This window comes from Scardinius erythrophthalmus (genome assembly GCF_964197995.2).
Source record: "Scardinius erythrophthalmus genome assembly, chromosome: 10".
Lineage (NCBI taxonomy): Eukaryota > Metazoa > Chordata > Actinopteri > Cypriniformes > Leuciscidae > Scardinius > Scardinius erythrophthalmus.
In genome coordinates, this window is record NC_138230.1 from 23,485,362 (window position 1) to 23,507,535 (window position 22,174).

The 22,174-nt window shown below is 40.9% G+C and overlaps 1 protein-coding gene across 2 annotated transcripts; it reads left to right on the forward strand.

Annotated features, from left to right (window-relative positions):
• The first annotated feature begins 5,271 nt into the window (after nt 1-5,271).
• LOC308697929 (H-2 class I histocompatibility antigen, Q10 alpha chain-like) lies at nt 5,272-16,721 on the forward strand. Of its 2 annotated transcripts, XM_081377639.1 has the most exons (10): nt 5,272-5,509; nt 6,927-7,199; nt 7,350-7,640; nt 7,730-8,014; nt 8,659-8,787; nt 14,671-14,712; nt 14,800-14,853; nt 15,056-15,106; nt 15,375-15,442; nt 16,129-16,721. In XM_081377639.1, the coding sequence occupies exons 1-10, from the start codon at nt 5,446-5,448 to the stop codon at nt 16,186-16,188; spliced, it is 1,317 nt and encodes a 438-aa protein (XP_081233765.1). In that variant the 5' UTR covers nt 5,272-5,445; the 3' UTR covers nt 16,189-16,721. The 2 variants fall into 2 exon arrangements, with proteins under 2 accessions (XP_081233765.1, XP_081233766.1); XM_081377640.1 differs by lacking the exon at nt 14,800-14,853 and having other exon boundaries at nt 5,274-5,509.
• Nucleotides 16,722-22,174: the final 5,453 nt, after the last annotated feature.

Consider the following 22,174-nt stretch of genomic DNA (forward strand, 5'->3'; position numbering starts at 1 on the left):
CATAACACGTTTTTAAGAAAAAGGAAATAAGATAATGTTTATTTTCCATATAGCAAAACGTTTAACAAAAGTAAGGGAATACATTTTCTGGAGAGAGTGGGAACTCAAGTAATAAACAAAACATAAGCTAACTAAGGTTTAGAAGAGCTACCTACAGGGATGGGCAGTATTTCAGATACATGTATTTAAAATACGTATTGGAAATACAAAATACTATTTTGTATTTTAAAGCCTTTGGAAAAAATCAAATGAGGTTTTATTTAACAAAGTTCGGGAGGAGTATTTTTGTATTTTCAAAATACATAAAATACTTTTTGCCAGTTAACCTCTTTATCAGGGTACTGATTTTGTGCATCAACTAGTTCAGATTTTTTTTTTTTTATAAGGTGAGAATGTCATGATCAATTCTACTTGTTGATTAAAGTTAAAATAGTGCATTATTCACTTCAGTTAACATGAAAGAATAAAAGAGCACAGAAAAGTGTGAAAATAGCGTTAGCCAATCAGTCTTGACCGGTTGTTGATTTTTATCAACTAGCTTGTCAAATGTGTTTAAAGCATTACTGCATGTTAGGGCTGGGTGATGATATGACACTACATATCATAGCGATGATATAAAGTTTGAATTGATGGAACTTTTTCTAAACTTCTTTTTCTTTTACATAGATGGGCCCTTTTTGTGAAGTAAGCAAATTTATCCTTGCAGCTTTTAGTGGGCAGGAATTATTGGAACGTTGGAGTACACCACAAAAATCTTCAGCTTTTATTTTTATTGTACATAAAAAATAATAATCAAAAAGGGGTAAATAGTGTCAAATGATAATCAAAAAGGGGTAAATAGTGTCAAATGAATCTAAATTAATTCTAATTGAAAATTTTAGATACACTTTCTAATTTTAATAAACTTATAGAAACAAATAAACTTTACATTGGACTACCTGCAAAAGAAAAAAGAAAAAAACCTCAAAAGAGTTTGAAATTCAGTTTATGCTGTGGAATCAAAACTGATATTGAGAATTGTGAAACCATGATATTGTTCCTGTGAAGTAAAATTGAGATTTTGGTCATGTCGCCCATCCATATTCTTTGCTAGATAGCAGAAAAGGTTCCCACAGTTTTACATACAGTATGAATTTTTTAATAGTGTTCACCACAAGTAATAGACTACATTGTAACCAGAAATAAATATATATATGGCTGCTATTTTGCATAAGAATATTTGTAATTGCCAGATAGAAAGAAAGAAAGAAAGAAAGAAAGAAAGAGAGGGCAGAGATGTGGTTAGGAATGAAAAGTCAGTAGGCCTATGTAGTTTCTTCATTCACTGTGACCTGCACTGGATGGCCAATTTCACATGTATTTTGTGTATTTTCAAAATACAAAATACTGTATTTGTATTTAAATATAATTTTTCACACAGTATTTTGTATTTGTATTTTAAATACATTTCCATATATTCATGCCCATCTCTTCCCTGCATGAAAACAAAGATGAAAATCAACAACATAAAATTCCCTGAGCATTTTTCCTCTCTAGCCAAAAACAGGAGAAACAAAGTCATACACAATAAAAAAGGCACTATCTCCCTGCAGCTAACACCATAAGCTATAGAGACAATAAACGTGAGCAGTTCCTTTTAATTACCCTCAAGTAAAGGTCTAAGGCAGAGCAAATAAAGTTAATTCTAGGAGAATACATACTCTTTAGTTAAAAAGACAAACAGATAAGCAACACTAATGAACAGTTGTTAGCACATAACAGAAAAGTATAGGACCCACTCCTAACTCAGAGTTATCAGCAAGGGCTCACACTTTAGCAAGCACACAGACAGACAGTTTTCAGTCTAAAGCAGGGGAGAAGTGTTCCTCAGTATAGCATTTATGAGTGCTCCTTTTATTCTCCTCTGCTCCGTCTCAGGCATGCTCACGACGAGTTGCAGCAGGTGGTAGTTAACCTGAGTGAGAGAGTGATGGAGAGAAATGGAGGAGAGCACAACACAGGGCACACAAGCATTTGCTCACAACAAATATTATACTCAGAACACCCTGAGACATAACAACACTAACCATAAGGAGACAATGGCGAAATTCTTCCTGGTATTTCTCAGACCTCTTGGTGAGGTACAAACTTGAGGCTTTGTGTGTTAGATTGCATACATGCCCATTTTCAGTAATTGTCCACTTCAGCTCTCCCAGTTAAGCTGACTGTGTATCCTAGTTAAAGGAATTTTGATGACATTGTGGAGATGGTCTTGTGCGTCACATGGATGTTTTAACCAATTAACGAACAGCTGTCTAGTCATTGACAATAAACAAATCTAGAATGGGTAGGGTATTTAAAGAAGCTACAAGCAGATGGCTTGATAGATAGAGATTCAGAACACTCTGCAAGGTAAGTCCTACAATTGTTTGATGTGAAAAATTAAGTCAGTTAAGGATGATATTTGTCTCTTTTTGGAAGGAATTCTCTTAACTCTTCTCCTTTATTTCTTTCATTTCAGATGAAATTCCAGGTTTTCCATCTCTCCTCTACTCTTCAAACCACAGTTTTCTTTTTGCTGGTGCTCCTGGTTCAGCCTCCCAGAGGTCTAATGCTGCCACACCATCCCATGGTTTATCTGCCTACACTGGACAACCCTGAGTGGGAAGCGGCAATGCTTCAGCTGCAGGCTTCGCTGGGAGGTCCAGATGGCAGGCCAGTGGCGGTGCTCCAGCCCTGGGCTCTGATTCAGGAGCCAGAACCCAAGGAGCTTCTGGAGAGGGTGAAGGCAGAACTGGGATGGGGACCGAGGGACATGGTGAAGGACCAGAAGAGAGAGGAGCTGGGACGGAGACCCATGGGGACATTCCCAGACAATCATATAGTGCCTGTGCCTTATCCACAGGGGGGAGAAGTGGAAGAAGAGGGTGGAGAGAAGCGGAATGAGGCACTCACTTCCATTGCAGGAGGTTTGCAAGCCTTCAACAGACAGAAAGGAGGATTTGGCTTTCGATTTGGCAGAAAGTGAAGGGGAAAGAGTGTATATGTGTGTGTATGTCTGTGTGGATTTACTTAACTATACTTTGGAGACAAATGTGTCCCTAAAAGTGGGATAAATCTGACAAAACCACCCTTCAGGAATGTCCTTGGAAAATTGGGATGGGTGGGTGGGTGGGTGGGGGGGGGGGGTTGTCTGCTAATAAAAAAGTATATCAGAGAAACACAGAAATTATGTTTATTTCATGGGGGAAAAAACATGCAAATATATGACATTTATTAAAAATTGTTAACAAATATTCTGCAGTCCTAACTTATTTTTCCACAAAATATCTTTCTCACTTAAAGGGATAGTTCACTTTGAAATTAAATTTTGGTATGTTTTAGCTTACCTCAAGGGCATCCAAGATGTAGGTGTCTTTTTTTCCGCAGTAGTTTAAATTTTGATATTTTTAGGTCAAACCGTTCTTGTCTGTCAGTCATATAATGCAGATCTATGGTCACGGTCTCAAAGAGCATGCACAGAGTCCAAATTAAAACAATTCACGAAACGAGCGGTTTGTGTGAGAAAACGAACAGTATTTATATCGTTTTTAGCTCTTATACACAGCCACGTCCAAGTGATCTGAGGGCGCTCGCGCATCCTGATGTGTGACGTGTACGCAGACTGGTGCATAGATATATACACTAGATGTCGCCTTAAAGACATTCGTTCCAATGAACTGCCGTAGACAAGGCGACATCTAGTGTATATATCTATGCACCAGTCTGCATACACGTCACACACCAGGATGCGCGCGCGCCCTCAGATCACTTGGACGTGGCTGTGTATAAGAGCTAAAAACGATATAAATACTGTTCGTTTTCTCACACAAACCGCTCGTTTCGTGTCTTAGGCCATCAATGTGTACTTACGATGGGGAATTGTTTAATTTGGACGATGGGGAATTGTTTTAATTTGGACTCTGTGCATGCTCTTTGAGACCGTGACCATAGACCTGCATTATATGACTGACAGACAAAAACGGTTTGACCTAAAAATATCAAAATTGAAACTACTGCAGAAAAAAAAACACCTACATCCTGGATGCCCTTGAGGTAAGCTAAAACATACCAAAATTTAATTTCAAAGTGAACTATCCCTTTAAGGTTATAAGCTAGGTATGTATGTAACCAGTTCTACTGACCCGCTATGAGTGGGAATCTCACCGCAGACTCCGGCGTGGGATATGGGTGATCTAACAAGGAGGCTAATACCACAGCCTCTAGCATCAGTCATTAGAGCGCCTCTTGAGATCAGGGGAGTGTGGTTTACACGCACAGCTTTTACTGGCCTACGACAAAACACGTATACTGTCTTTCACTCAAATTGGCAACTATCATTAAACATCTTCGACTTCCGGTTTCTCTGCAGTGAGCAAATCAGTTTAAATTAAAAGCTACATTAAAAATAGACATGTCTGAGATTGCTTGTAATTATATTAATTATATTAATTATACTAGTAATTACACACCTACATTCCTGATGACTTAAAATAATTTTCCTGGTTTGAAAAACATCAATATACAGTAGGCTATGAATCTTTCTGACAGTAGAAAATGCCAAATTATTTTTTTGTGGCAATGAAATGTGAAAGAGAATGTCATAGAGGTAACTTGGATAGAGATAACAAAACATATAGCGAGCAATAACTAAACTGCTACAGATCTCCTTTATAGTTTGAAAAATGATTGTGTGTGTTATAGGCTAATTACCCAGAATGCATGGCCACTGGAATGACAATACAAAGATGTGCTTGATGATAAAACATTTGATGAAACAATACCCAGTCAAGGGGAATTAGCTATTGGTCTAATTGTTTTTTTTTTTCTCTCTCCTGTTTTCACACTTTTTTACAGCTACATAGACCCATGCATATTCTTCAATACAGAATGACTGTATGAAACATATTGCTGTTTTATTACTTTTAGTTTAGCCTACTTTTAGCTTTGCGAATAAATCTAACAGCATGGAAAAAGGTCAATGCCAACTCAATTAAAAGCTGTCCAGTTTAGTCCACCGACTGTTAGCCCCATAGAGATATAGGCCTAATGGTTTACATAGGCCTATAGCCTATAAGCCTACTATTGTTGTAGGAAATACAATAAATAAAGCTTATTTCGTTTAATCCTATTAAATTTAGCATATTTTGTTTTGCATACGTTATGAAATGATATTCACATATCAGGAACAAGGCCGTAATACGCCGTATACAAACGTCTTGACTCTTAACATCACAAGACGAGCAGAAACTCGTGACTCCAAATTTTAAGTGACACTGCGCTGTCTGTTTTAGTATTGGTTAAAGATCTCTAAGGGGTGTGGATGAGGCTTGGATTTACATATTAACCTGTCTGACTGGTATCAGTTAAACTGGAGCCGTCAGCTGAGGAAGACAGAAAGGCAGCGAAGCTTTAACAGGCTTGAAAATGGAACTTTTCACCGTTTTGTGTTCGGCAGTTCTATTCTGTGCTGTTGTACCTGCCTGGAGCGGTGAGTCTGCTGTTATTTCGATTAAGATAAGATTATTTAGTTCTTAAAACTGAAAATAAAACAAGCGTTGTCATTTATTGCAGTTTCTCAACAAATTAATTACTATATACTATCAGAATATAGGCTACTAAAATGCCCGAAACTTATTATGCCCATATGTTCAAGTCTGTTTTGGTGTCTAGGCTTGTCGGTAAAATGGCGCAGGTAAACAAGTCTATTGAAATACTTTCGGTTCAGGAGCTTCCTTGACATAACAGTTTGTAAAAAAGGTTTACGAGTTAAATAATCTCGATTGATCTTTTAACTAGCCCTACTATAATAAAGGTGAAATGTTTCTTTTTACCTGCGACTTTCGTATTTTAAAAATTAAAAATAAATTTCGTAATAAGTAGAATGACGTGTTTCACTATTTAAAACAAACCGTCTTTGATTCAACATCTGAAAGGGAAGAAAAATAGGAAACATATAAAAACTATTTTCTAGTTGATTATTAGATTTACTTTTAAAAGAGATTAATCCTTCACCAGTCACACTAAAAAATCTTTAAGAAAAATGTTGAGAGATTTTTAATAGGCTAACAAAATATGAATTTATGTTAGTTCTTGAAATACAAGATCACAGAGGAAGACTAGGTTGCACTTTTCTTTAAGGTGTCCTTGTTACAATTCAAAAGTAGGCTACTGAGTACTATTCAACATGTAGCCTACTTGGGGTTATAGGGTTAGGATTAGGGTTTGTTTAGTGTTAGTTGCATGTAATTGTTATTACTGTAATTAGGCTATGTTATTAAGTTCATGTAACATCAGCACTGTAAAATAAAGTGTTACCGAATTAAGTCTAAGTCTAAAATATTATTTCTGAATGTTCACTGAATAATTAAAGCGTCCAGTTTTTTTTTAATGCTTTACGAATGTTAAGGGAACATTCCATTTTATCATTCTGCAAACATTATGGGAACGTAACTTTTGAATTTTCTATGAACATTTTAAAACTATAGGCTAACATTTAAAAACATTAGATGAATGTGGAACTAAAATGTTTCAGATAAAACTTCCATGAATGATGAATAAATAATATTTTTATGTTAATGTTTTGAGAACATTATTAAAGACAAAATACCTTTGAACGTTACTTGACAAGCCTCAGCCTAATCTGGTTTATTGGTGCTCCATAAACAAAAATAGTTCCAATAAAGCCACATGCAAATCATCCATTGTGTATCTCAGAATGGTGTTTGTATATAAATGAAGATTGTCAGTTGTCGCCTCCTGCTGGCATAACGATGTCATCATATATTTATAAAAATAATAGACCTTGTATGATCACAAATGTCCATGGCTGATTTTATTTATATCACCATATTCTGAGTGAATTTCTATTTTTTAAATAGTTTTTTTTTTATTCCTTTGCATTGCAGACAAACACTCCCTGTACTACATTTATACGGCCTTGTCCAAACCTGTCAACCTGCCAGGCATTTATGAATTCACAGCTATGGGTCTTCTAGATGACAGACAGATTGACTATTACAATAGCGAGGAAAAAAGAAAGATTCCCACACAGCACTGGATGAAAGAAAAAATGCAGGAGGATTACTGGGAAAAAGGCACCCAGTCAAGAAAGAGCAAAGAACAGTGGTTTAATGTGAATGTCAAAATTCTGATGGACCGTATGAGAGACAATAATTCAGGTGAGGAATATTGATACATATTAACCTGCATATATGTTTAATAGAATATTAAGCTGCATATACATATAATATAATATACAAATAATATAATATGATAATATTATATTGTTATTATCATCTCAAAAATATTTTGTTTTCTGTCCTTTTCAGATGTTCATGTTCTTCAGTGGAGACATGGGTGTGAAATTGAAACTGAAGATGGAATTGAACTGAAGTTTTCCAAAGGCATTGATGAGTACAGTTATGATGGCGATAACTTCCTGTCTTTTGATGATAAGGTGTCTCAGTGGGTTGCCCCAGTTGATGCAGCTCTTCCAACCAAGAGGAAATGGGATAATGTGCCCATCCTGAACCAGTACACCAAGGGCTACCTGGAGAAAGAGTGTGTGGACTGGCTCAACAAATTCAGAGACTATGGAGATGAGGAGCTCAAAAATGGCTGTGAGTAAATGTAGTGTATTGTATTTGTTGATTATCTGCAGCTGTCATAGAGATATAACTGATTGATAAACTGATTACTGTGTCTGCAGCTCCTCCAAAGGTTCATGTGTTTGCGAAAAAGTCTACCAGTGACAAAACTAAGCTGAAACTCACCTGTATGGCCACTGGTTTCTACCCCAAAGATGTGACGTTGACCATAAGAAAATATCGCACATCCCTGCCTGATGATGAGATTGAATCCACAGGAACCAGACCAAACAATGATGGAACCTTTCAGTTGAGGAAGCGTGTGGACATCAAGGAGGATGAAAAAGCAGAATATGACTGTTTTGTGTCCCACAAAACTCTCAAAGAACCAATTATTGTCAAATGGGGTAGGTAAAGTGAAAGTATTTAATCATTAGAGCAGGGTTTTTTTCCTCTGAGGAAACTGTGATGGAAGTGCCTACTTGAAACAACTTGAAAGCATGATCTGTAAGTTTTTAGTGACCAATTAGCTTAGTGAAATTAGAGTTACATATCCGTGTTTGTGACCATCATGACACCTGCAGTGTTTACTGAGGGTTTAAATTATGAAATTTAAAGTATTAAATTATGCCACTTAGAAACTCTGAAAACGAACTGAAAACAAACACTTGCGATCCATAAACGTGCCTCTCATAGGATAAGTGCACAAATGTCTCATGAATAATTATCAGTACACCATAATGAGAGAAAATATCACAACCTATGACATTGACACTATGAAGATTTTAAACCCGAAAGTCAAAAATAGTGTCAAGATAAATTTTCTATTACAATTAAAATTAACGGATGATAACATTTTCTTCTGTAATGTGCAACACAAACAACTGTTAAAATCTCAGAAAATGTAGTTGTGTTTATTATTATTAGTAAATGTTATTAAATTACTCTTTATTAAAGGCTTAACAATGGAATTAAATTTTCTAAATGTAGTAGACATTTAAACTTTACATACAGTAACTTTGTCCAATAAGTTTTTTTTTTTTTTTTGCAGATGGAAAATGCAAGGACTGCAATGAAGGCCCTATCCTGGCTATTGGAATTGTGATTGGAGCTGGAGGTGTAGTTGCAGTAGCTTGTGTTGCAGTGCTCTGCTTTTACCTTTATAAGACTAAAAGACTTTGTGAGTATAACAACATATAGACAGATTCTGGGCACAATCTTTTAAATACTTTTCTCTGATAAAGGCTCTTTAAATGTCAGAATTGACAGGACTTCAGAAAAAAAAAAATCTATTGTTTTTCTTAGGGGTGAGCAATTATTCCAAAATCTTGCAATAGTCCATTGAAATATATTAAGTTGCAATCAACTAACCTCCCCTTAAAAACGTCTCGGTTACGGATGTAACCCTCATTCCCTGAGTGGGAACGGAGACGTTACGTCGGATGACGACGATTGGGGTTTCGCTTAGAAGCCTATCACCTTCGAGTATATAAAACGAGCCAATGGCAATGAAATGCCATTGGTCTGCGGAATTTGCATAGCGTAACTCCGCCCGCCGCAGGGGGTATATAAGGAAGTACGCTGGCAGAATGCAGATATGTCTTCGCTGAGGAGTCGAGACTGGACCCAGGCGTTTTTCAGCGGTACAGCGGAAGTGGCAGGAAGACGTAACGTCTCCGTTCCCACTCAGGGAACGAGGGTTACATCCGTAACCGAGACGTTCCCTTTCGTGGTCACTCCGAGTTACGTCGGATGACGACGATTGGGGTTCCAGTCTAATCACGCCACCTCGGCTGTCTTCCAGTGCCCTGCGTAAGTCTGAGCTCCCTATTGTGAGACTAGCACGAACGAAGGAGTCCTACTTAACACAGGGATACCAAGGTACACTGGGAAGCATATCTCCAGAGAGAGAAATATGCAATTATGCCCAGCCATTGATGGGGGGGACTTAGAATACACATATGACCCAGAGGGATGCATATGGAATATCACTGGGGTGACCAGCCGCAGGTGGAATTTTTAAACCCCAGGGGTGGCAAGGGCTTGCCAAGGGAAAGACACACGCTCACAAGGAGACTTACAGTGGAATACATATGTGGGGGTCGCCCAGAGGGGGACCATGCACATGGAGGCACCTAGTCAAGCGCAAAAGCTGCATTATGGCAAAATGGCATAAGTCAGGCGTTGACGTAAGCAGTGCTGGAGGAACTCAGAGCTTATCAGACTCACCTGAGAAGAAAGTCGCACGTATCCCGTCCGTGGAGAGGAATGGCGAGCAAGCGAAGACACCTGAGCAGAATCTAGCACCGGCTGGTTGAAGCGAGTACATGAGAAGAAACTGGCTCTACTCGGAGATTATAGAATCTCGCGAATGTGTTGGGTGTCGCCCAGCCTGCAGCTCTACAAATGTCTGTTAGCGAGGCGCCATGCGCTAGAGCCCAAGAGGAAGCCACACTACGAGTGGAGTGGGCTTTCACACCAAGGGGGCATTGACGACCTTGCTGCTGGTATGCCAAAGCAATGGTATCCACTATCCAGTGAGATAGCCTCTGCTTTGAGAGAGCCTTTCCCTTCAGCTTCCCACCATAACAGACAAAGAGCTGGTCTGAGGTCCTGAAACACCGCGTCCTGTCTACGTAAGCACGAAGGGCGCGTACTGGACAGAGCTGTGCCAAGGCTGGGTCTGCCTCCTCCAAGGGCAGCGCTTGCAGGTTCACTACCTGGTCTCGAAAGGGTGTGGTTGGAACCTTGGGCACGTATCCAAGCCGGGGTCTCAGGATCACGTGAGAGTTAGCCGGCCCGAATTCCAGGCACGCTTCGTCAACCGAAAATGCCTGCAGGTCCCCTACCCTCTTGATGGAGGCCAGTGCAACCAGGAGCGCTGTCTTCATAGACAGGAACTTAAGCTCTACTGATTGCAAAGGCTCAAATGGAGCCCTCTGCAGGGCAGTTAGAACCACTGAGAGGTCCCAAGAGGGTACAAGGGGAGGACGAGGAGGATTCAGTCTTCTCGCTCTCCTCAGGAACCTGACGATCAAGTCGTGCTTCCCCAGAGACTTACCATCAACTGCTTCGTGATGTGCGGCAATGGCGGCAACATACACCTTCAGGGTGGAGGGAGACAGCCTTCGCTCCAACCCATCTTGCAGGAAGGAAAGCACGACACTGATGGGGCATTTCGTGGGTTCTTGATGTTTAGAAGAACACCAGTTGACGAAGAGGTTCCACTTCAACGCATAGAGATGTCTCGTGGACGATGCTCTAGCGGAAGTGATGATAGCAATAGTGTATTGATGATATAAATGGCTCGAAGCGACCTCAGATGCTTCTGACTCCATATGAGGAGGTGGCGAGCGAGTTGCGACATACGGCGGGAACGTAGACCACCTTGATGGTTGATGTACGCTACTGTCGCGGTATTGTCTGATCGGACTAGTACGTGCTGACCCCTGAGCAGCGCACGGAAGCGGTGCAGGGCGAGACGTACAGCCAGCAACTCGAGGCAATTGACATGCCAAAGGCGCTGGGGTCCTGTCCAGGAGCCCGCGGCAGCATGACCATTGCACATGGCGCCCCAGCCCGTGGTGGAGGCATCTGTTGATACAACAACATGCCGGGAAACTCGTTCTAAGGGCACTCCGGCCCGTAGAAATTTGAGGTTTGACCACGGGGTGAAGGTCTGACGGCAGGCTGGAGTCACTGGAACTCGAAGCGTGCCGTGTTGCCATGCCCACCTCGGGACTCGACCGCGAAGCCAAAGCTGAAGCGGTCTCATATGAAGCAATCCCAGCGGCGTTACCGCGGCTGCGGATGCCATATGCCCCAGGAGCCTCTGAAATAGTTTCAGTGGAACCGCACTCTTGCCCTCGAATTGGCGAAGACAAGTCAGCAGTGACTGCGCGCGCTCGCTCGTAAGCTGCGCGCACATGGCGACCGAGTCGATCTCCATACCGAGAAAAGAGATCCTCTGCACGGGGCAGAGTTTGCTCTTCTCCCAGTTGACCCGAAGGCCCAGACGAGCTAGGTGCCGGAGCACTAGGTCCCTGTGTTCGCAAACCTGGTCTCGAGAGTGAGCTAGGATTAGCCAGTCGTCGAGATAGTTCAGGATGCGAACCCCGTGTTCTCGGAGGGGAACAAGGGCTGCCTCGACGACCTTCGTAAAGACGCGAGGAGAAAGGGCTAGCCCGAAAGGGAGAACCGCGTACTGGTATGCCTGCCCCTCGGAAGCAAACCGTAGAAACGGTCTGTGTCGAGGTAAAATGGAGACATGGAAGTAGGCGTCCTTCAGGTCGATCGCTGCAAACCAATCCTGCGGCCGTACACACTGGAGGATGTGTTTGGCCGTTAGCATCTTGAACGGCAGCCTGTGAAGGGAGCGGTTCAAGACGCGCAGGTCGAGGATTGGCCGTAACCCACCGGACTTCTTGGGTACAATGAAGTAAGGGCTGTAGAAGCCGGACTCCATCTCGGCTGGAGGGACAATCTCGATCGCACCCTTCGCCAGTAGGGTGGCGACCTCCACTCTCATGACAGGGGCATTGCCACCGACCATAGTGAAGCGGACTCCCCTGAAGCGGGGAGGAGATATCGCGAACTGAATCGCGTAGCCGAGTCTGATGGTTCTCGCGACCCAGCGGGACAGTCTGGGAAGCTCTAGCCAGGCCTCCAGAAAGTGCACCAGCGGGGTCATACGAACCACAGACGTACCGTCGGTGGGGCAGCGAGGCGGAATGACCGGCACCGGCGAGGGTGGCATAGCGGCCCTGTGCGGGGACACGGTCATTAACCGCATCCTGCCAGAGGAGGCCAGGGGAGGGCGCGCGTCCCACGGGGGCGTGCTCTGGCAGGGGTCTGGCGACAGAGGGGGATGAGAGGAGCGTGGCCCGTGGGCGGCGCGTGCTGTCATCCCGCACCTCTGGAACAGAGGAGGGCGGCAGTGGCGGGACCCGAGGGTGGCGCACACTGTGGCCCTCGGGCTATGTTGGCTCAGGATTGGGGGATTCGATTCTGTCTTTAACCACATTAGGGTACTGCTCGTCGTTGGACGTGCAGCGGGGAGTGGAAAACAAAAGATTCTCCCCCGGCCCTCCACCGGGGGAAGGAGTGGCCCTGCTACCAGCTCCTGAACAGAAAAGAATGCCAATCCTGAGCTGCCCGTCTCAGGAGCGCCGCTTAGCCTGGCGTTTAGCGGTCTGCTGGGCTGGAGAGGGCTGTGGCGCCTTCCTACGGCTTCCTCCACGACGCGGCCCAGATGAAGGCTGCTGCTGGGGCCGTGCGGGAGGGGCGGGAGCCGCAGGAGGGCGCCCTCGGCGGCGAGCTGGCTGAGGATTCTGTGCCGACGGCTGAGTAGCGGAGCGTCGGGGCAGAATGTGCTTAATCGCCTCAGTCTGCTTCTGGGCAGTCGAGAACTGTTGGGCAAAGTCCTCGACTGCACCGCCGAAAAGGCCGGCCTGGGATATGGGAGCATCAAGCAGACGAGTCCGCTCGGGCTCACGCATATCGGCCAGGTTCAGCCAGAGATGTCGCTCCTGGACCACAGCTGTGGACATCACCAAACCCAGGGAGCGCGGTCACCTTCGTCGCCCGGAGAGCGAGGTCGATGGCGGCACGCAGCTCATCAAAGAGCCCTGGGTCTGTCCTACCCTCGTGCATGTCACAAAGCATCTTGGCCTGGTAGACCTGTAAGATGGCCATGGCATGCAAAGAGGCAGCTGCCTGTCCCGCCGTTCTGAAGGATTTTGCCACCATGGTAGACGAGAATCTACAGGCTTTGGACGGGTGCTTAGGATCACCACGTGATGAAGCGCTTGCCGGACACAGCTGCATCGCGACAGAACGTTCAACCGTGGGAATCCCAGTGTACCCACAAGCATCAGCTCTATCGAGGGGAGGAAAGGCGGAGAAAGCCGACGAACGATCGCGGGAGGACATGGGAGCCTTCCAGGACCGCGTGACTTCCTCATGCACTTCCGGGAAGAATGGTATTGGGGTTGGGCGGCGACGGGTGTCAGCGGCCGCTCCCAAAAACCAATCATCCAGCCGCGAGCGCACTGGATCTGGTGGCGGGGACCACTCTAATCCAATGGCCGCGGCTGCCCGGGAAAGCATGGCAGTCAGCTCGGGATCAGACTCGGGCAATGCTGACACGCCCGAGGGCGGCAACACAGCCGAATCCTCACTTCCCGAGGACTCACGCCCACCTTGTGATGCAGCGATCGGGTGTGGATGAGGGGACTCTCGCTCTGACGAGCTCATTGAGTCTCGACCGCAGCATGGAGATGGTCATGTTCCCGCAATGGGAACATGAGTCATCCACAAACGCTGCTTTAGCGTGATCAACGCCCAAACACGCTAAGCAGAGATTGTGCCCATCAGAAAAGAATATGTCGCGACCGCAACCAGAAGTGCACGGGCGAGGCATCTTTAAAAAGACGTGCCGCGTGCAATGCTCTTTTTGTGAGAGGAAAAACTCCGCGAATGTTGAAGCGAACAGGGAGAAACACACTATCTGTCAGATCACTGAGCAGATCAGCAGGGTAGTGAGCACTCGCTGAAATCGCCGTCACACCAACACCGGAGAGTTCGCTCGTCTCGAAGGAAATGAGAAGATTAACTCAGAATATTTGGCTTGCAGGAGTGGAGAAGTTCTCGGCTCCGAAGCGAAAACATATCTGCATTCTGCCAGCGTACTTCCTTATATACCCCCTGCGGCGGGCGGAGTTACGCTATGCAAATTCCGCAGACCCATGGCATTTCATTGCCATTGGCTCATTTTATATACTCGAAGGTGATAGGCTTCTAAGCGAAACCCCAATCGTCGTCATCCGACGTAACTCGGAGTGACCACGAAAGGGAACTATACTTAATTTATCTCTGCCTCTGACAGCAATGCATGTAGATTGTAACTGTTGTAGATTGAATCACCTTTATTTGCAATCCTCTCTAGTCTTCCCACAACAGAGTACTACAATGGATTAGTGTTTTTGTACCATTTTTTTTTTTTTAGATTAGTATTACAATGCAAAGAGTTTTCAGAAATGATTTCATCTGTCTTGCCCTTTAGGTTTCAAAAGCAATGATGTCAATGATGAAGAGAATCTGCCAGGTACCAGTAATCCCATTCTTAATATGTAATCAGTCTTATGTATCAGGAGATGTTGAAACACACTTTGACATTTCACTGTTTCTACAGAAGCAAGTAATGCACTAGTAATGAAAAGTAATGCCACTAGATCTCAGGAGGAAGGTAATAATTTAGCTAATTGTTATGTTTTAGATATTCTATTTACCAGAGTGATGTTAATTGTATGTACTTACAACTTGTTCATTAAATGTCTGCAGTTGCTAAAAAAATTGGAATCAAAGTGTACATTTCACAATGCAGTTCAAAATCTCAGATGTGACTTGTATTGCTGCCTAACTTGCATATACGTTTGTTACATGTCTAGGTGAGAAACACAATAAAGCTGGAAGTGAGAAAAGCTTTTCATCTGACTCTGGTAAATATGCCCTTTATTCAAATATATCTCATGCTTTTTTTCCTCTGAAATCCAAAAATCTCATCCACACATAGGAAGGGTGTGCAAAGCTTCATGGGCTCTGTATGCACACTTTTCACTGTCTTGCATACATGTTTATTTTTCTCCTTTTTCTGCATTTTTATTTATTTATTTATTTTTTTGCCCCAAATTTTTGTGCATCCCTATTTAATGCCATCTCATGCATAGCAATGGAGAAACACGCTGACACTTCTCTGTTCCTCAACAGGAAAAGGGAGTGCTGGTGCAAGTAAAGAAAACAGTCCTACTAACTCTCTGGAGCAAGTGAACAATGTGGTAACTATTTAGTTTTAATTTTAGTGCTGTCAGAGGGAACATTTTGACATTTTTCTGTTCCTCCATAGGCTAGGGTAGCACAGGACATATATCATTTACATTTACTGACAAGAGAGGCTTTACATTTCATGTGTTAGACTGTTGTGGTCAACAGACTAGAAGATTGGGACAATTTATGCTGTCTGCTTAGGGGAAGCTGATTCTACCATCCACCATTGGGATTGAGGAGAGCAATATGCCTAGCCTTGTTATGGGGCCTGGGGTTTGAACTAGCAGGGATGTGGAACCGGGGGGAGGTGCAGAGAAGATGAGTTACATGTGAATATTAGAGAAGGCTGAACATCAGCCGAAGTCCAGACAGCAGAATATTTACACCAAGATGAACATGGCCAAAAGCAATTTGAAGTAAGACAAAAGCAAGACTATAGGGCCAGTACCAGGGTGTGGGTAGCTAATTTGCTAAGGGTGCCTATATGCTGAAGTGAACTCTAAATTGGGGAACACTGGGAATGCCTTGATTTCAAATGTGATGGTGTAAAGTTGTGTAGCTAGCTCTGAGTAAATTGTACCAAATCTGGTAATTCATTTTTAGATGTACTATTCACCTAATGTTTAATACTAATATTGAATAACTCATAATAATAAACTAAATAACACATATTTATGTCTGTATCTATATCTGTTAGGACTCCAGTGGCAAGAGCATGGCAGAAGAACAGTCACTGCTACAACAGAACAACCCTTGATACGAAGGCAGAGCATCATGGAAAATTTGTAATGGCAGATTTGTGGTATTTGTCATAGTCAGTCCTGACAAGCATTATATTTTGGGGGGTTGCTGGTGAATAGCTGAATTATATATTCTCTCTTTCTCTCTCATATTTCATATAATTTGGATTTTTTTAAAAATACTTTGCTCAAGAGATTTCAAGAGATTGATATTTTTTAGACCAAGTTCTCAAGTACCTAAAGAAAAATACATCCAGACGTATTATTATTGCTACTTCCAAAGGGCCAGGGTGGAATTTTTTTTTTGTTGATAATTTTTAATACCAATGAAAATAATCCTGAGCATACCTGATAACCATCCTGAATACTAATAGAAATTAGATATATTCTTTTAAACTCTTGAATGTCTTGTGAAATATTGATAATGTAGTGGTGTATTGTTAATGTAATGTAGTGTTTTACATTGATTGATTCATTTTGATTAATTGATTAATACACTGACTTCAATTATATAATTATACAATGTTGATTACAATCATTTTTCACTTGATCAGTGGTACAGTATGTCTGTTTGTTATTTATGTGGGATCAATTTATTCTTAAATTAGACTAAAGTATAAACATGGATTCAGTTATAGCACATTTACCTTTATTAGACTAAAATGTATGTACAGCTGTTTGTACATTGAGAATGGACTGTCTATAAATCTGGGGCCTCATTTATAAAATGTTACGTGGAAACTGTCTTGGAAACAAGATAATTTCTCAAATGTGCGTACATGTGATTCCGAACAAATTAACATGTGCACAAAAAAGCATGCGTACGGCTCTCTTCCAGATATGAAATGTATAAATCGCAAATGATCTTGAAATTGTGTGCAGCTGAAATGTTTCAGATCCCCGCCTTGTAAATGCCCCCTAATTAATATCATTAGCATATAAAATCGCAGCAGTCCAAATCCTTTTAATTGAAAACGGCGAGTGGCAAGAAAAATTATTTTAGCGAGGCCGAAATCGTGGTCCTGTTGGTTGATTAGCCGAAATAATTAATAATTCCACACGTGTGGAATCAAAGTAGACATGCTAAATAATTCGTGTATTTACGCTAACAGGGCTTTGGAAAAACGTGTAGGCCTATGTTTTATTTTGAGCAAGTATCCTTTCATTTGATTAGCCTATTATTAAGCCTACTACTTCTAATAATACTAATTATAATAATGTGGGATTAGCATAATTGGGGAAAAAAGTAATTTAAGTCATTTTTAAAGTTAGTATTTCAAGCTATTTTAAAATGTTTGCTGCATGGTTAAAGTACGCTATCATATCAGTCAAAATTGCGTTGAGAGAGAAAAAATTTAAACTGTAAAGGGTTTAGCCTACTTTTATTTGTGTATCGCCTACTCAAAATAAAAACAAAATATTGTGCCTTAAAGTTTTTTTTACAATTACGAGGACACATTTCTCAATAGATACATTTTTCAAATCTCTTCACACAGTTCTCCTAACCAACTTTCAGCTTCACAGCAGTTCATTTCACATTCAAAATGCACTAAAACCAAAACACTTCATAGGCCTACATGTCTCAAGTCAACAAAATTTTCCATAACACTAGCAAAGGTTTCACCCAACAAACATACTTTGTCAATCATAAAACACAGACCTAAAAACACTAACATCAGGTAGCATTATACAATGTTTTGTTTTTCTTTACAAAACAAGAATGACACTCTCTATTGCTTATATGTTGCATGGTCCATGTTTACATTACAGTACAAAATTATTCCTAAGTTTTCCCCTTTTGAATGGATGGTAATGAAATTGAATGAACCCCTTGTGTAGGTGTTCAGCTACATCTAATTGTTTTGATAGTATTTGATTTTTTAGAGTCAGAATATATTTCAATATGGTATTACTGTTTAAATGTAGTATCCTGCTGTCTTTTTCAGCTTTGTATTTTGTTTGGTTTTGAACTTAATCTTTTAAAAACTGTAAAACTTTTGTAAACGTGCAAATTGGCCTGTAAAGTACATAAAGTTTTGGTGGTGTTTGTGTCTATGTTACAAAACAATTCATGTAAATTGAAAGATGTCATCATTGAATACATTTTGTAGCAAAACAATGATAAATGATTCACAGTTTAGCTCAAATAAACTGCTGTTGTGATCGCTGTGTGAAGAGTTTGGAAAAAGTGACCTAAGTATTGAAAAATTTATCCTAGCGATAGTAAAAAAAAAAAACAACAACTAACAATCAGGATGCGCTTTCAGCCGTCTCGGTTTCCTTTAACTTGAGCGCATCACAAAAACAAATCTAAACTCAGCGTAACCTAAACTTGTCGCAGTTTTTTTTTTTTTTTTTTTGTTCTGTTGTGTGATATTTGCACAAATAAAACATCTAAAAATAATAATAATTTGTCACAGACATGTATCTACTCTAATTAGAATAGATTCATCTGTCAGGAAAATCAACTGAAATGCACATCCCTGATAATAATAATAATAACTGTTATCATTATTGTTATTATTACTATTACTGCTGCTTAGATTTCTAAATACCTGCAGTACTCTGACTCTCTACCACAAGGAAAAGTGTGTACGTCTGCTTAAACCCTGACGTGGCGGAATTTACGATTACACTTTATTTTAAGGTGTCATTGTTACAGTGTAATTATATATTTAAGTACTGAGTAATATTAATTAACTACATGTACTTACTATAGGGTTAGGGTAGGATTAGGATTTGGTTGAGGGTTAGTTGCATGTAATCATGCATAATTTACTGTTATTACTATGGTAAGTACATGTAACTTATGTAACAAGGACACTGTAAAATAAAGTGTCACCGAATTTACTTTTCCACGTCAAATACTGTTTTTATAAATATGAATTTTGCCGTGGATTTTAGCGTACACACACTCTAAGATCAAATCTGTGCGTACTCATGATTTATAAATGAGGGCCCCTGCTGTGTAATGTTTCATTTAGGGTTTCATGGAAATAATGGTACAGCCACTCATGTACAAGGTTTTGTTTCTGTCGTTTCTGCTAACCTATATATAAACTTGTCCTAAAAGGGTTTTGGTCCCATTTACTTTAAAAACTGAGGAATATGATGAATAGGCCTACACATTGACTTTTTGTAAACATTTTCATAAAAGCAAATAAAACCAATAGGTCCTATATCAAATACCTGTGAGGATTTCTTGAGTTTTTTTTATAAGAAAGATTGAACTGATTAGAGAAGATATTGTGCCTTCTACTAATATTGTTCAAGCAGCTCCCACTCCAAGTTCTTGTGTATTTGATGGGTTTGATCTTGTTTTTAAATCATGGGCCCTATCTATTGTGCTATCTATTGTGAATAGTTCTGTAAAGACATTAGCTCAAAGGGGAAATATTAATAATAATCTATAATTACCAATTATGATTAATTATTAATATTTGGGTCAGTTAATTAGATTAACTTTGAGGTAAGCTAATTAATATTACAATCAATTAATCAGTTCCAATGAACTCTTTGATTATTCATTTATTCTAAGAAAAGTGTATATTTCATCGTCACTGAAAAATATTTATTCCTTAGCATGTACAGAAATTAGAGCATACTGTAACAAAATCAAAATCGTAAAAGGGACTTTGTATGCAAACAGAGGATCAGAAATCAAATTCATAATTGTGCACAAGTTTTACTAACTAAATCACAAACATAATTAACACTAAACAAACATAAATACATTCATACATCTATACATACATGCATAGGTAAAGGGGTGAGTGATGTGGAACCGGAAACAGGAAATAGAACTATGGAGCAAGATCTATTTTTGTATGAAAGAACCATCAGCTTATTTCAGAGCACCTCATTAAATTTATACCTTGCATGGTTAATTCTTGAAGTGGTTGAAGATTGAATTCGTCGCTGGGTCCTTGAGTGTCAAATGTCACTGTATGAGTTACAATTGTTTCTTTGTTGGATGAAGAAGATAGGATGAACTTGTATTGTCACTGTTCTCATGGCTGGAGTGCAGATTGTCTACGCGCTCTGTGCCGGCAGGACACAAGAGCACATGGTGAGAGTTGCGAAGGATTTCGTCCGTGTTGAATGAAGTCACTGAACTCCTGAGGTTGTCCTTGATGCTGGAGTGAGCACATGTCCTGGATGCTTCGAAGCCTCATGCCCTGGGCCTGTTGAGGCCATGCTGGAACATACGGCATCCTTAAGGCAAGAGTTGTCCGTTTCCTTCTTGGTTGGATTTAAGAAAGGCAATCTGACTCGGTCTGCAGAGGCCTGCAGGGCCCAGTGGGGGGAAAAGGGGGTCCCCCCCTACCCCCACAGGATTCACTAGGAGCTGCAGTTTAGGTCCGAGGACAAGAGCTAAGAGGCCGGATCTTGTGAAAAGGCCTTTTTAAAGCTTGACAAAGGACAGCCCTATGCAGGCTGGTTCACCCAATGAGAAGGGTAGAATTTCTGGCGGGAGTTTCCTCTGTCACCAGGATTTACAAGCCTTTGTCTTACGCATGCTCACTTGCAATGTGTACCTTCATTGGGTGTTTAAGAAAAGAATCTTCCAGATTCTTATAATTCTAATGCGTCACAAAGTTAGCAAAATGTAATGTAAATTAACAAATTGGGGACGCAGATTGGAGTTTATAGAGACCAAATACGCCACACATCTGATTTTGGTAAACCATAGTATGCAACAAAGTCTGAAAATCATGAGGTGGGAGAATTAGATACATGTCTACACATTTCTCAAGAGGTTATCCATAGGATACATATGATTAATAGGGTTTATCTCTCCTTCTCAGCGAGAATTAGGTGAGAGTCCCGTTTTGGTTGTATAATCAAATATATATCAGTGTATACATAATAGTACACAAAACATCACACTCATTCACACAGTTTCTGGGATGCATGTTCATTTATAGATCAGTTTGTCTACGATTAAATGAACGCAGGAGACTCTGTTCTGATATCTGTGGCTGAGTTAGTTACTTGTTAGCATTCCTAAGAGCCATAAAAACCATCCTATCTGATCGCAGCCATGGCAACCGGGGTAACTGAGATCTTCTTGCCCTGTTTTGGGGCTGGGACACAGATTCCCCGAGTGAGTTCTAAATATCAGTTGTTAAACTATAACAAATATTCGTGTTTGACTTGTCTCAGTTGTTACAGTTCTTTAATTAATGGTGTTGCTCCACCCTGTCTTAAACAAGTAGTGGTTTATCCCTCAATTAAAAAAACAAGGGGCTGTATGTATAAAGCCACTCAGAGTAAAATTACTTATTAAGTCTTAAGTCGGTCAAAATTCTAAGAATGACATCATTTTACTCTTATTCCAAGACTTAAGAATAAGTGTGATTCATAAAGGTTCCTAAGTGTTAAGACTAGGTCTCAACACTTGCCAGGCGAAGAGAAAAACCTTCTAGTGTGACAGATCCAGCCTTGATAACTCTCTTTACACCTTGCTCTTTCTCGTCCTCACCCGCTTCATCCTCGTCCACAACCTCTTATAATCTTCCTCTTCTCTCTCTCAGACTGTTTCCATCTATAGTTGGTATCAACATTCAGTGCACCTGTGCACTGCAAGAAAAAATGATGCGGACGTCAAAGATCTAGAAAATTAAGTTTATTATAAACATAGCATAGCAGTGGCAAGGTATACAAAGCACCTTGGGTTCACTGGCGTCAGAATGAACCCAGAACATCAAAATTTAAAAACTTTTATCCTGTTCCAGTTTACCATTCGTAATGTAAATGATGTTCTGTCTTAAATGTAAATTGAGGATAACAATGAAAGTGATAGCCTTCTGTTCCCACATCTTCGATATTTTTTCAAATAAAAACAGCCAAATGTTAAGGTGATAAGACTGTTTGAAATGCCTGTATTCAGGATGGTTCTTGATTGCCCGCTGCCGCTCCCACGCTATAAGTGATAATATATCACTAAAACTATTTACATATCACTGAGGTTGGAAGGAATTGACTCTATGATAAATAAGC

Bases quoted from the DNA above. Each gene is read 5' to 3' on its own strand.
- LOC308697929 (XM_081377639.1), top strand. From the start codon at position 5,446: ATGGAACTTTTCACCGTTTTGTGTTCGGCAGTTCTATTCTGTGCTGTT. The intron at 5,510-6,926 runs GTGAGTCTGCTG...TTTGCATTGCAG, and splicing joins TGTTGTACCTGCCTGGAGCG to ACAAACACTCCCTGTACTAC. The intron at 14,713-14,799 runs GTACCAGTAATC...CTGTTTCTACAG, and splicing joins TGATGAAGAGAATCTGCCAG to AAGCAAGTAATGCACTAGTA.